This window comes from Rhagoletis pomonella, unplaced genomic scaffold (genome assembly GCF_013731165.1).
Source record: "Rhagoletis pomonella isolate Grant_MI unplaced genomic scaffold, Rhpom_1.0 Rhpom_scaffold_00003, whole genome shotgun sequence".
NCBI classification, from domain to species: Eukaryota; Metazoa; Arthropoda; class Insecta; order Diptera; family Tephritidae; genus Rhagoletis; species Rhagoletis pomonella.
The window spans coordinates 86,791,695-86,804,249 of NW_023458557.1; the positions used below are offsets into that span (position 1 = coordinate 86,791,695).

At 39.9% G+C, this 12,555-nt stretch overlaps 3 protein-coding genes across 4 annotated transcripts in view; 1 reads left to right on the forward strand and 2 right to left on the reverse strand.

Annotated features, from left to right (window-relative positions):
- Positions 1 to 9,714, reverse strand: part of LOC118735715 (protein tyrosine phosphatase type IVA 1) — a 140,870-nt gene extending 131,156 nt beyond the window's left edge. Inside the window, exon 1 of one of the 2 annotated variants that reach the window (XM_036465636.1) lies at positions 9,096 to 9,714. The gene's annotated coding sequence lies outside the window, so the exon portion shown is untranslated. The remainder of the gene's footprint in view (positions 1 to 9,095) is intronic. The other variant, XM_036465643.1, reaches the window with a different exon arrangement.
- LOC118735718 lies at positions 6,668 to 8,147 on the reverse strand. Its single transcript, XM_036465645.1, has 3 exons — positions 7,692 to 8,147; positions 7,570 to 7,624; positions 6,668 to 7,507 (listed from the first exon to the last, which is right to left on the reverse strand). Exons 1-3 carry the CDS (start codon positions 7,922 to 7,924, stop codon positions 7,418 to 7,420), a joined length of 378 nt encoding a protein of 125 aa, XP_036321538.1. The 5' UTR covers positions 7,925 to 8,147; the 3' UTR covers positions 6,668 to 7,417.
- Positions 9,715 to 10,030: 316 nt separating the features above from the next.
- LOC118735717 (dTTP/UTP pyrophosphatase) lies at positions 10,031 to 12,309 on the forward strand. Its single transcript, XM_036465644.1, has 5 exons — positions 10,031 to 10,615; positions 10,666 to 10,764; positions 10,831 to 11,075; positions 11,326 to 11,472; positions 11,533 to 12,309. The coding sequence occupies exons 2-5, from the start codon at positions 10,675 to 10,677 to the stop codon at positions 11,717 to 11,719; spliced, it is 669 nt and encodes a 222-aa protein (XP_036321537.1). The 5' UTR covers positions 10,031 to 10,615; positions 10,666 to 10,674; the 3' UTR covers positions 11,720 to 12,309.
- Positions 12,310 to 12,555: the final 246 nt, after the last annotated feature.

The window sequence follows — 12,555 nt, forward strand, 5'->3', positions numbered from 1 at the left end:
ACTCCCTTTTTCTTCAGGAGACTTCCGATAACAATACCCAATTGTTTACTTAACCATTTCTTAATATTAACTTTTTTTATAGGTTCTCCAAAAACCCCAAGAAATGCAATGGGGGGAACCATAAAAAATTGTTAGTATTAAATAAACAAGTGGGTATTATTATTGGAAGTCTCTTGAGGAGAAACAGAGTTTTCCGATCGAAAAATATTGATTTTCAAGAATTCTATACCATTTCGACAAAAAAGTATTTTGTCCCCATGTAAAATACATTGAAAGCTTTATGGGCTTTGAGGCAGTTCTAAATATCTTTTTTATCACAAAAAAAAATAAGGGCATTCTTTTTTCCATTTAGAAAAATCTTACGGGGTCAGAGCTTAACATTAATTTTTTTTTTTTACCGCCCTAATGTATGTACATTCATACAGTTAAACAATTTTAATTAAAAAAATAAACAAACTTCTAGACTTTGTACCACTTACTATAAAACAGTGGACTATGTAAGTAACTTGAACATACAAAATTAAATGCGATTTAAAATAAATATGATCATGTCGTGCTTGTGGCAGAGTCAGGGGGCATTGATAGTTTTAGTTAATTTTTAATGATAATAAATTTCTGCTGAACTTTTCTCGCACACCCCTAAAAAGCAGAAGGATTTATGGTATATTCTGATAGCAACTTGACTGCTTTTTTGACTTGAAGCTCTTTAGATCATTTTGACCTTGCTAACAAAAAACACACTTTCGAGCACAAGTCATCAATTCCATTCCCAGACGCCATTACCGAGCAGTCGTCAGCATAAGAGACAATCGAGACTCCCTCTGGTGGTTTATGGAGCTTTGATATGTATAAATTTAACAGCAGCGGGGAAATGATACCACCTTGTAGGACCCCCTGGTTAATTTTCCTCGGTTTGCTGGTTTTGTCTCTGAAAATGACTGACGAACGTCGACCACTCAGATAATTCGTCGACCACCGTTTGAGTCCCTGTGGGAAAGAGGAGGCCTTTGACAGATTCAACGCTACTAGAACTATTTTCTCACATGGGAGCTACGGTTTAGACCACGAGTTATCTAAGTGTTTATGGCGTTAAGTGCTGTGCACTTTACGGAACCCATGCTGATAATTTGTTGTTGTTGTTGCAGCGGCTACAACAACCCCGCCCAGAGCGGTTGATATCTCAGTCGTTGTCGTCGAGTTCCACTAACAGCAGCCTCAAGAAGCGTGCAGCCTCTATGGGGTCGGTCCACAGAGACGACGCCGTTAGGGTTGTGGGGTTTTCCGGGCATGCGAAGAGAGGTTTCGAGTCGTGAGGGATCTCTCCGCATGCCGGACATTCATTCGGCACATTTGCATTTAGCCTACACAGGTAGGAGTTTAGCCTGCTGCAGTAGCCAGAGCGAAGTTGGTCTATTGTTGTTCTGGTCTCCCGAGGCAGATGGAGCTCCGTCACCTCAATGTCCGGTGTTTATGTGCCAAGAACGGCATTCACAGGTATAGAGTCTACACAACTCGACACTGCGTCCCTATGAATGCCGTTCAGGGCCTGTCTGTACGCTGACGTGTCCAGAGGCTGCTTAATGAACCTCTGGACTTCGTCCGTCAGTTTATATAGATGCCTCCTGACGTGCCTTGGCGAGGGTTCCTCTGCAAGCAGCTCTCTATTTGGGTGGCCACATCTGTGGCTCCCAACCAGAAACTGCTTGCAGAGCATCGTGTTGTGCTCCCTAATTGGGAGCATTTTCGCCTCATCTGGTGACATTAGGAGGCAACCGGTCGCTGTCCTAAGTGCTGTGTTTTGTACTGTCTGTAGCTTCATCCACTGCGTCCTTCTAGTCCCCGGCGACCACACTGGTGCTGCGTAGTTTAAAACCGGCCGGCCTATTGCCTTGTCCAGCAACGTTTCTTTGTCTTTGCCCCAAATACTGCCGGCTAGTGACTTGGCTCTGTACTTTATTGACAATAGCGGTTGCGTGCGCAGAGAAGGAGAGCAGGCTATCGAATGTTACTCCGAGTATTTTGGGATTATTCACCGTCGGAATTGGTGTGTCGTCGACGTGAATTGCCAGCGGTAGCCTGACCTCCTTCGCCCAGGTTGTGAACAGGGTCGCAGAGGATTACGTAGGGGAGAGGGCTAGACACTTTGCGGTGAAGAAGGGAGAAAGTTTTGAGAGATACCGGTTTACTTTCGAACACAGGTCATCAATTCCATTCCCAGTCGCCATGATCGAGCAATCGTCGGTGTAAGAGACAATCGAGACTCCCTCTGGTGGTTGAGGGAGCTTTGAAATGTAAAAGTTAAACTGTAGCGGGGAAAGGGCACCACCCTGTGGAACCCCCTGTTTTATTTTTCTAAGTTTGCTCGATTTGTCTCTAAACATTACCGACGAAAGTCGACCACTCAGATAATTTGCCGACCACCGTTTGAGCCTCTGTGGGAGAGAGGAAGCCTCTATATCTTCTAGTAGCGTTAAGTGCTGTTGTTGTACTGTGCACTTTACGGAAGCCATGCTGATGCTTCGCTGGGGTCAGGTGGTTCGCGAAATACGGGAGCAGCAGGACCTCAAGTGTCTTCGCTACCGGGGAAAGGAGTTATCGGTCGATACGAATCTCCTTTGTTGGCGGGTTTCCCCGGTTTGAGCAGTGGGACCACTCTCCCCACCTTCCAGATGTCTGGGATGATGAGAGTGGCCATAGACAAATTGAGGATCTCCGTTAGGTACGCTACTCCCGCAGGACCCAAATTTTTCAGCATCAGCATGCATATTCCGTCGGGACCCATGGCTTTGGAGGCTTTCGCCTTCCCGATGGCCACCTGAACTTCACCGCAGGTGAAAGCAAGGGGGGCACAATTTGCTGGCAGTTTGTGCAGCCTTCTGGTCACTCGACGCTTGGTTTTGTCCATCGGGGATGCAGTATGAACGGCCGGCTAAAGTAGCTCGCGCATCGCTCCGGGTCCGACGAGGCATGGTCGCCGAAAGAAATTTCGGCTCTGGCGTCGTGCTTCGTCGGATTTGATAGTGATCTCACGGTTGACCATAGCTTAATCATACCAGAGGTGAAGATACAGGTCTTCAGATGTTCTTCCCACTTCTTCCGCTTATGTACGATCATTAGTTGCCGAATCTCCGCGTTGAGATCCCTGATACGGGGATCTCCAGGATCGGCCTGACGAAGGCTGTCACGCTCATCGGCTAGAACAGCCGCTTCGTGGGTCCGTAATGCATCCTGCCGGTACGAAGCGAGCTGCAGCAGCGGTGACAGCCCTGCGGCGTGGCCGCTGAATGAAATTTTGACTCTGGCGTCGCGCTTCGTCGGTTTGGATAGTGATCCCACGGTTGACTAATGCTTACTCACACCAGAGGTGAAGTTGCAAGTCTTCAGATGCTCTTCCCACTTCTTCCGCTTATGTACGATCATTAGTTGCCGAATCTCCGCGTTGAGATCCCTAATGCGGGGATTTCCGGGATCGGACCGACGAAGATGTTCACGCACATCGGCTAGGTGCTTTCAGTAACTTCCGCGAAGCCGTTCCGATCAGCTTTGAAAAGTTGATATACATAGGTTAGCTGTTCCGCGGAAACAATGTCGGCTGATCTGATGCTAAGGTCAGCATAGGTCGCCACGTTATGCTGTTTATCAGACCAGCGCCTACAATTGTTACTCCTGGCGATCTGCAGCAGCTGCCCATAATCGTGGTGGGTGCGTTGTCGTTCATTGTGCAGAAAGTCGAATCGTCTGTCTTCTCAACCAAGTGTGTTCCCCTACGAATATCCGGCCTCTTTTCACTTAACTTAAAGAAACTGACTGTATATTGGGAATTCAGTTGTGTGTGCTTTGTCGATACAAAAGATCTTCAAGGTCGTAGTATCCCTAGTTCTGCTGCATCCATTTTTAACTGAACGTCTTAAATTAAAAATTAAACCAAATTGCTATCGGCCCTTAATTCAATGTCTTCCATGTCCGAATTTATAATTTTTATTTGTTTATGTAACATTTTTCAACACAATCATTAATTCTATTTTCGAAAATTGTAGCCATAAATCAGTAGATCTGTTTGATTTATCAACTCATCATCGGTGCAATTGAATTCTGTTGAACGTATACATAAATTTCCATTCAATGATTTTTATAATAGCACAGACAAGACAACAAAATAAACGGCGTAAGTAGCTAAGCATTGAATGCAATTACAATTTCATAGCCACACTTTTGAAATTGACTGCAGTTTGCCTTGGCATAAAAACCTCCTTTTCAATGCACAAACTTATTTATTTTTATTTTTTTACTTGGAATTTTCAACATCATGCACAACGCTCGTATGTAACAGCATGCAACAAATTGCAAATGCTTTAGAAAGAAAACATCTAAAAAAGAAACAACAAAAAATATGCAAACAAAAACCCAAACCGCTTTGTTATCTGTTCTCTTTTTTGTATTTATTGTTCTTCTGCATATTCTATTACGAATAGAAAAAAAAACAAGATAAACCAAATTGTGTAATAGTGGCTTTGTAAAGTTATTCCAATAGCTGGGGTGTGTTGTCAAGCGGCAGTTGTATGCGGAAACATGTTAACGATGTATTAAGTGCATACATGTTTGTACGTACTAGGATCTCCTAAATTACAAATCCAAATGTGGAGGTGAATGGGCGGTCGAGTTAGCAATATTTCATAACCAACAAGAACCGCTTTAACTAGTCTTGAATTAAGCTCTGATTAACAAATGTTTTCCGGGGCTACATGAGCGTATGCAATTCCGTTAGCCGCCATCACTTAGTGGAGCGATTGTTGCTTATAGCAGCAGAGTTTTTAGGGAATCAGCTGATTTGACAGTACTTGGCCAGATGTAGATCTGACTGTCATGGGAACATATAGCAGCTCGCAGCAACCTCGATTGAATCTCGTTAACTGGTACTTTACTCATCCTCCGACTCAGGAAGCTTAAGGCCCAGAAAGCTGGCGAGGTTGCTCTTGTTGTTGTTGTAGCGGGCGCTGTCGGCAGGTGCAGTTCATAGTGCCTCCGCTGACAGGGTCATGAGGTTAGAATCGCATACGAAGAGCTGTTGGGGGTTATGAGGACATAGCCGGCATGCTGGACAGGCGTTTTCCACTTCTCAGTTCACTCGAGAGAGGTACATAGCTATTGAGTTTGTGCTAGGCATACGCTGAAATTCAGATTCCTCAATGCGAATGGGGCGGCTGTCGATCCCCTGGAACAAAGTTGTTCTTGTTGTTGTAACAGTATACAAATTCCCCAGAGTTCTGGGGAATTGCTGTTGGAGTGAAAGTCCTTGGCCAGATATGTATAAATTTGGGTCGTTCCGTTTACGTAGACCCGACTGTCATTGTCTTTGCCGAAGGCTCATTCTATAGCCATTTCTGTGGGTGGTGTGAGGTGCAATCTCATTTCTCGGCAATTTCGTAATACAGCGATGTATTGCATTGAATAGCAATGTTTTGTACAATTTCACCGCCGGAGACAAACTTTCATCGTGTTGTGCTGCTGTTCTAACAGCATAGAATTGCCCAACGAGCTTTTGGGGAATCAGCCGAAGTGACATTGGCCTGGCCAGTTATAGATCTGGATCGTTCCGGTTACATAGACCGGTCTGTCGTGGGAAAGGGAGCTTTACCCGTCGAGGTGGTGCTTGGGCGGCATGTGATTGCAGCCTTTAACCATATAGCCGCGGTCTGAGATATCTGAATTGAATGTATCTATTTGCTGCTGAGGACCCTACTGGCGCTGCAAAATTTTCCACTGACCAAACGTTTGATTTGCACGTTCCTAACAGGGTATCGCTGTCGCCATTGATGTCTTTCAAGATCTATGCATTGTCGGGTAGTGGTGATTTTGCTTCGTCCAGGAGTTCTAGCTCTATATTCTTGATTATTGTGCAATGTATAGCCGTGGACTTTGCGCTAGAAATGTTAAAGTTTTTGACAGGGAAGGAATTAGAATTATCGATGTCGTAGTTAATTTTTTCCTCTTATTATTATTTGACGCCAGTCGTTTCTCTTCAGTGCCAGAAACATCGCGGTCTACATAGTTAGTTATTTCCCCTGTTTTCAATTTGACGCAGCTTGAAATTAACAATTCGGAATTCAACTGACGATTGACGTCCACGAAGATAGTTGCTTATTTACCTTCGCCCGACATGGAAGCGACTAATACCGTCCCATCACAAGTATGGTGATAGCGTCCATTTATTTGGTGAGACTGAGTTTTTTTTGCGGAATAGTTGCTGATTTCCGGCTAGTTTGAGATGCTTAATCACGCTGAGATGATGGCATCTAATGCGCAGGTGTGATGTGATATTTCCAGCACTGTGGATCGAAAGCTTGGACGATTTGGTCTTCCCGGGTCGTGGAAGCAATTTGTAGCCTGGTCTGCACTTTTTTCCTCACTAAATATTATAACCGCATAGTCGTTGTATTTCGACGGGTGGGATAGTATGTGGGCTCCAAAATTGAGATAGTAAAATATTGCACAAAATCTGGTAAAACAGATTAGAATACAATCGCTAGTATGAAGTCTAGCAAATGGAGCGGCAGTTTCGTATAATAGTTAATAGTATTGGCCGGGCTATATAATTCTATTATCTAATGAGTTATGTCAATGAACTTCTATAATATGTACATATTACATTATAATTCATATCGTCTGACAGCAGCATTGTACTAGATACGTCTGAAACATATTTGCATTTAATTGGCAGCGAATGCTATAGTAAATAATAGACTTTGAGCCTTTATGTTTGGATATATTAATGCGGGCCAATGCTAAATACCTTGTGCTACTTGTCGACAGACCAGTGCAAATGCAATGTACTATATATTGCAAAAGCCTATACATGTTTGCATGCCTTAGGTATAAATTTTTGTAATTGACGTCACATTTACGATGACTGTCCAGATACCTATAATTATAATAACAACAAAAGAGAAATGAGGTCATGAGTTTAGGGAATACTAGTAGATACAGTGCATGGTATTTACATAGTACTTATGTAAGTAGGTCATGCGATAAGGAGGCCCATTCCTCTAAAAGAGACAACTATGTAGAATACTAAGAAAAACTATACAATTAGCAAATCAAATTAGAATTTGCCTTTAATTGACTGATAGCTTGACTTCCGTTATATAGAGCATTTTACTGTCTTCTCTATGTAGGTTAGTAGGTATGTATATATAGATGTGTTTAGTTAACTACTTATGTAGGTGACCTGTTGCACTTTTTGCATTTACAACAATAAATATTCTGCATCTTTGTAATTTACTGCCTATTCGCCATTTGCCTAGACTATGACGTCACGGTGAAAATTTGCCCACGTAAATGTAGTTGTATTTTAAGAATCGTCACTTGGAAACATGTGTATGCCCATACGTACAAGTCGACGTAAGCGAAGTGAAGTGCGTCATTGACTTTTGAGTGGGATGTCGCTAAAAGGAGGGTGTTGTGCAAAGTTCCGACAAGCAAATGTTTTCAGTTCGATATTTCCTAATTGCTGTAAGGATTTAATAACAATTTTAAATGTGAATAAATAAATGTGCATACATATATATTTACCAAGTGATAGCAGCTACATATGTACATAGGATAGTAGTATTCGCGAGAGCGAAACCTTTTGATAATAAACATTAAAATAGTAATAAAAACCAGTCGGTAGAACAATAATATCTTGTACCCACATATGTAGGTGTCTAGAATGGCAGGCAAGTAACAATGTCAAAAGTAACAGCCGATTTCTCAGTGGATGTTTAATTATAATCAGAAGATGATCTCTTCTCGTCAGTTTCTCAGTGTACTTACATGCGTGACGACGCATGCGAGAAACCGCACCTGTAGACCGCAAAAAGTACGAAGCATGCTTTTTCTCGCATACCGAGCAGTATGCGAGCTCTGGCTTGCTTTCAACTGTCATTTTTGTTGTTTGACAGCTATGTTCTCATTTCGCAGAATTCAACATCGTTTATTTTGGAGGCAAATACAAATTTAGAGGCAGCCATTTTTCATTTGAGAATAGTATACATCTCTTTATGCAGATTGTCTAATTTTCTCAAACTTTTAAGTGCCTGCAAGGCTTGAACCTTCTTGTTTGGCGACATTTTACAAATGAAAAAGTATGCTGTCAAATGCCCAGTCAACAAAACTGTATCTCGCTTGCGAGAGAAAAAAGCAGAACGCAAGCGAGATTTTCAAGCATGTGAAGACGGCCGGTAAGCGAGAGACAAAAGAACGCTCAACTTGGATAAAATTTTCTTTTAGCTACTTAAGCAACCCTGTTGATAGCTGATAAGAAACATTTGATTAGTTAAACGGGACTTAGATACAAAAACCAATTTAAATGAGTAATTATGCGAGGTATTAGCGTAATATATGTACATATATACTTATGTAAAATATAAGTCACGTATATAAGGACACAAAAATTACCCTCTCCACTTTCCCATTAACAATTCACAATAGAGCAGTTTTTTTACTTACCAACAAGTCGCATATTTTTTAACCGAACTGGCGGAGCTCGGATAAATAGCCGAGTTTGTGTTGTGGCTTTGCGTGTATTTCGTCATTTAAACGAGTGTTCTTTTGTAGCTCAGTTGCAAAAGAATGCACCTATTATGTATGGAGTATAGTAATTTTAAATAGATGGCAACCCTACTCAAATAGTTGGCAACCCTTTTGTACATGCGAAGGCCATGCACATACATTTGGTATCGCCTCATGTAAACACCGTATTATATGCCAATATCGCATGCGATACTCGTGCGTCCAATTTTTGCATTAAATACAAAATATAGCAGCGAACACAAATGGCATGCGATTTGCTTGCAAGTGGGAGTGAGCAACTTGCACAATACACACATTTCCACGCTGATGATACTGCGGAAAGAGCGAGCAGGCAATATTTCATACAGCGAACGCCACCCAAATTTCTCTAAAATTGAAATATTTTGCTAATCTGAAACATTAAATATGTATATGTACATAATTTTAGAATTCAAAAGGCCGTGATTTTATACACACCACCACTATTATTTAATGTTTTATTTAATTAATTTTAATATCTAATGAGGAGATTAGCATTTACTTACCACAATAGCCATACACATTTGCGTCCGTCTAACCAGAATGGACGTTTAATTTATGAAAATTTGATGTCGAAGACGCACCAAATATTATTTTATTTTATTTTAAGGTCAATACAATTGTTATAAACGTACAATTTTGCACGCTACACTTGTTTAATTACAAACACTTGCTTGACTTAAATTGTACTGTATGTAATATATGCATTAGCAATGATTTGCTTCACACTGGTTTTCAACTCGGCTTTTTTTGTAAAAATGAGTTCAAATTTCAACACAGTTCATAAAAACGCTTTCTTTCATGAACAAAATGCCTTTATTAGTCACTGCAAAAATTTGCTATCGCTGAGACACTGCGCTCGACTATACGGGTGTATAACCTCAATTTTCAGGACCGCAGTGATGCAGAAAATTGAGCAAAAATTAAAATACCGTAGTAACAAATGACTTGCCGTATATAAATTCTGGTCAAAACGCAGGACAACACTTTGAAACGCTTGAAAATTTCACTCTAAATATTTAAAATCAAACACTGGTTTTGATTACTGTTTGATAACCACGGATTTAGAAACGCGTTCCAACAAACTCTTGCGAATTTTCCCAAAGTACTAAATTTTCTTAATTTAACATGGAAGGAATAGCCCGTTTCTCAATTTGTGTGTAGAAAGAACCCACTCGTTTGTACTCGTGAATGCGCATTGGTTTACTCACTCGCTCTACCCGAAAGCTGGTTAGGGGTGATAATTTTTATAGAAACACAGCCACGCAGCTGATTTTTGACGAACCCAATTATTGGATGCGGTGAACGTACCCGTTGGGTTGATTTTTGACAGCTCCTTTTATTGGATGCATTGAACGTACCCGGTGGGTGTGCTGGGTGGTATTGCCAACTACAGCTTATAATCAAAATATATTAAATAAAGGCTGACTTCCGAAACGTCGATTACTTTGTATTCGTACAAAGTATAATGTTCCATAATGCCGCACTACAAAATATTGACAATGTATACTGTTCCAAAACGCATCCGAAAAGTTATTGAAACGTATCGCAGAGTAATGAGCGCATAGCTAATAGAGTTGATGCTTCGTTTGTTTTTGGTTCCGATTCTTGTTGTGAAAATGGAAAATACAGAAAAATTTATTTTTCATTGTTACATTGAATATTTAAAATATGCAATTTATATGTTGCAATGTTTCGCGACTCTGCATACACAAACAGTTTGAATACCGCAGTACAAAAGTATCCAAACATTGTATTGATACGTTTTGGAAGTCAGCCAAATTAATATGTTTGCTGTACATATATTTAATAACTTTTGATATTAAAATTTGAGTGTGAAATAATGCAATATTCCTCATTATATGCTAATATGTGATTGAAAGAAAAACACAGTTGTGGAGGCAAGATTTCTCTTGAGCTCATGGAACATAGCTTATGCTAAGATCATCTGTAGAAGGAAACACATCTGATATATTGAACACGCTTCCATTTATTCTATTTACTTTTGTTGTCTGCTGGATTAACGGTATAGTTTGTGATTTCACATAAAATATTTTGTTTATTTATCTGTTTTAGATTAATAAAATGTTGGCAGCAGTAAAACATTTACTTGCACAAAAACGTATAGTATTGGCAAGCAGCTCACCACGTCGCCAAGAACTTATCAAATCAATAGTGAGTAGATTGGAGTTTAGTTTCCTAAATAATATGAACTCAACTATAATATATTTTACTAAACAGGGAGTCGACATTGAATTATGTCCATCTAATTTCGAAGAAAACTTGGATTACCGCGACTTCAAGGAGTTCTCACAATTTGTCGAGGCTACAGCGGCTGGCAAAGCTGAGGAGGTATATCAACGTCTACATGCCGCAGATCCGACAGCCGATTTATTGGTTATTGGCGCTGACACAATGGTCACGTTGGGCAGTGACGTTTATGGGAAACCAAAAGATGCAACCGATGCGGTGCGCATGTTGACCAAGTAAGTAAGGAAAGGGTAATCCAGAATTTCATTGGCAAAAGCGGTTCTAGTAGTAATTCGTTTATAAAGTTAGATAGGTTTGTGGTTTCTACACTGCCATATATGCATTTATCCAATTTAAATATAGTACATTGGCTCATGGAACACGTGTAATAAAACACTATTTAAATTAATTAAAGATAAACGTACATATCTGAAATGCCGTGGTGACACCGTGCAACATGGATAATATTCCTTTTTTTTATTCCAGTCTCTCTGGCAAATGCAATCGTACACATACAGGGATTGTGATCAGACACGATAAAGGTATACGCCAGTTCACTGAGACCACTGATGTATATTTCGGTGATTTGAGCAATGCGCAAATACAAGATTATGTAAAAAGCGGAGAGCCACTGTAAGTTTATTGCATTATGAAGTATTTGAAAAAACAATAATTTCGTTCAAACAATTTCAGCGACAAAGCAGGCGCCTATGGTATACAAGGAATTGGTGGTTCTTTAATTTCCAAAATTAATGGCGACTACTATTGTGTAATGGGTTTACCACTACATCGCTTGTGCAAGGAGTTGTGCGCTTTGTTGGAGGACCCAAATTCGCCTGAGAATGGATGTCCTGCAGAAAAGAAAACCAGAATTGAATAAAATGTTAGTTATTGATCTAAGCAACAGCATTTAAAGAACCAAAGCAATTAAGAGGCTTTTAGTTATTCTTATATAAATACTTATATTAGGTTCTGATATGCCAAATTTAAGCAATCAAATGTGAAAAGACAAACCCGCAGCAGATTTTTAGACAGACAATACACTACTTAAATCAAATAGACCTATTAGCATGATAAGCATGATCGATGAATATGATTTAATAGAATTGAGGTGGTTTTAAAGAATTTTTACTTTTAATAAGCTATTATCTAGAATTATTTTTCTGAGTTGATGGTTATTTGAATTCTTATTTTTATTTCCTTCAAGTTATTTTAAGTACGTATAGTTTTTGAAACTACAAAACCAAGCCGTTGCAAAACGACCACTATGTGTTGTAGCCATATATGTAATACCCCTATATTGGTAGTAAGCATTCCGAAATCAAGCGGATGGTACTAGCTCATACTGCCAATATAGGAGTATTACATATGTATATGGTTGGAGCAATCAGCGCAGCTCCCGAAAAAATTTATAATTTTTAGCGTGTTTTGACAACCTTTGAAATAAAAATAATTTTTATTTAGATAATACTTTTAGATGTTTTAGTATGCCTGTGAAAATATTAATTAGATTACTCCAAATACATGCAGTATCACATAACAAGTATTTAAGTTGAAGCTTTGATTTGCAGCTTCCAGCCATCGAGCAGCTTTATCATTAAAATTTGTAGGTATGTATATTGTTACATCTTTATTTCTTTATAGGGTTTGCTTAAACTATACAAATTAAAGCTCTTCAGTTTCGAATTTCTTCAAAACGCTGGTTGTGAAAATCAC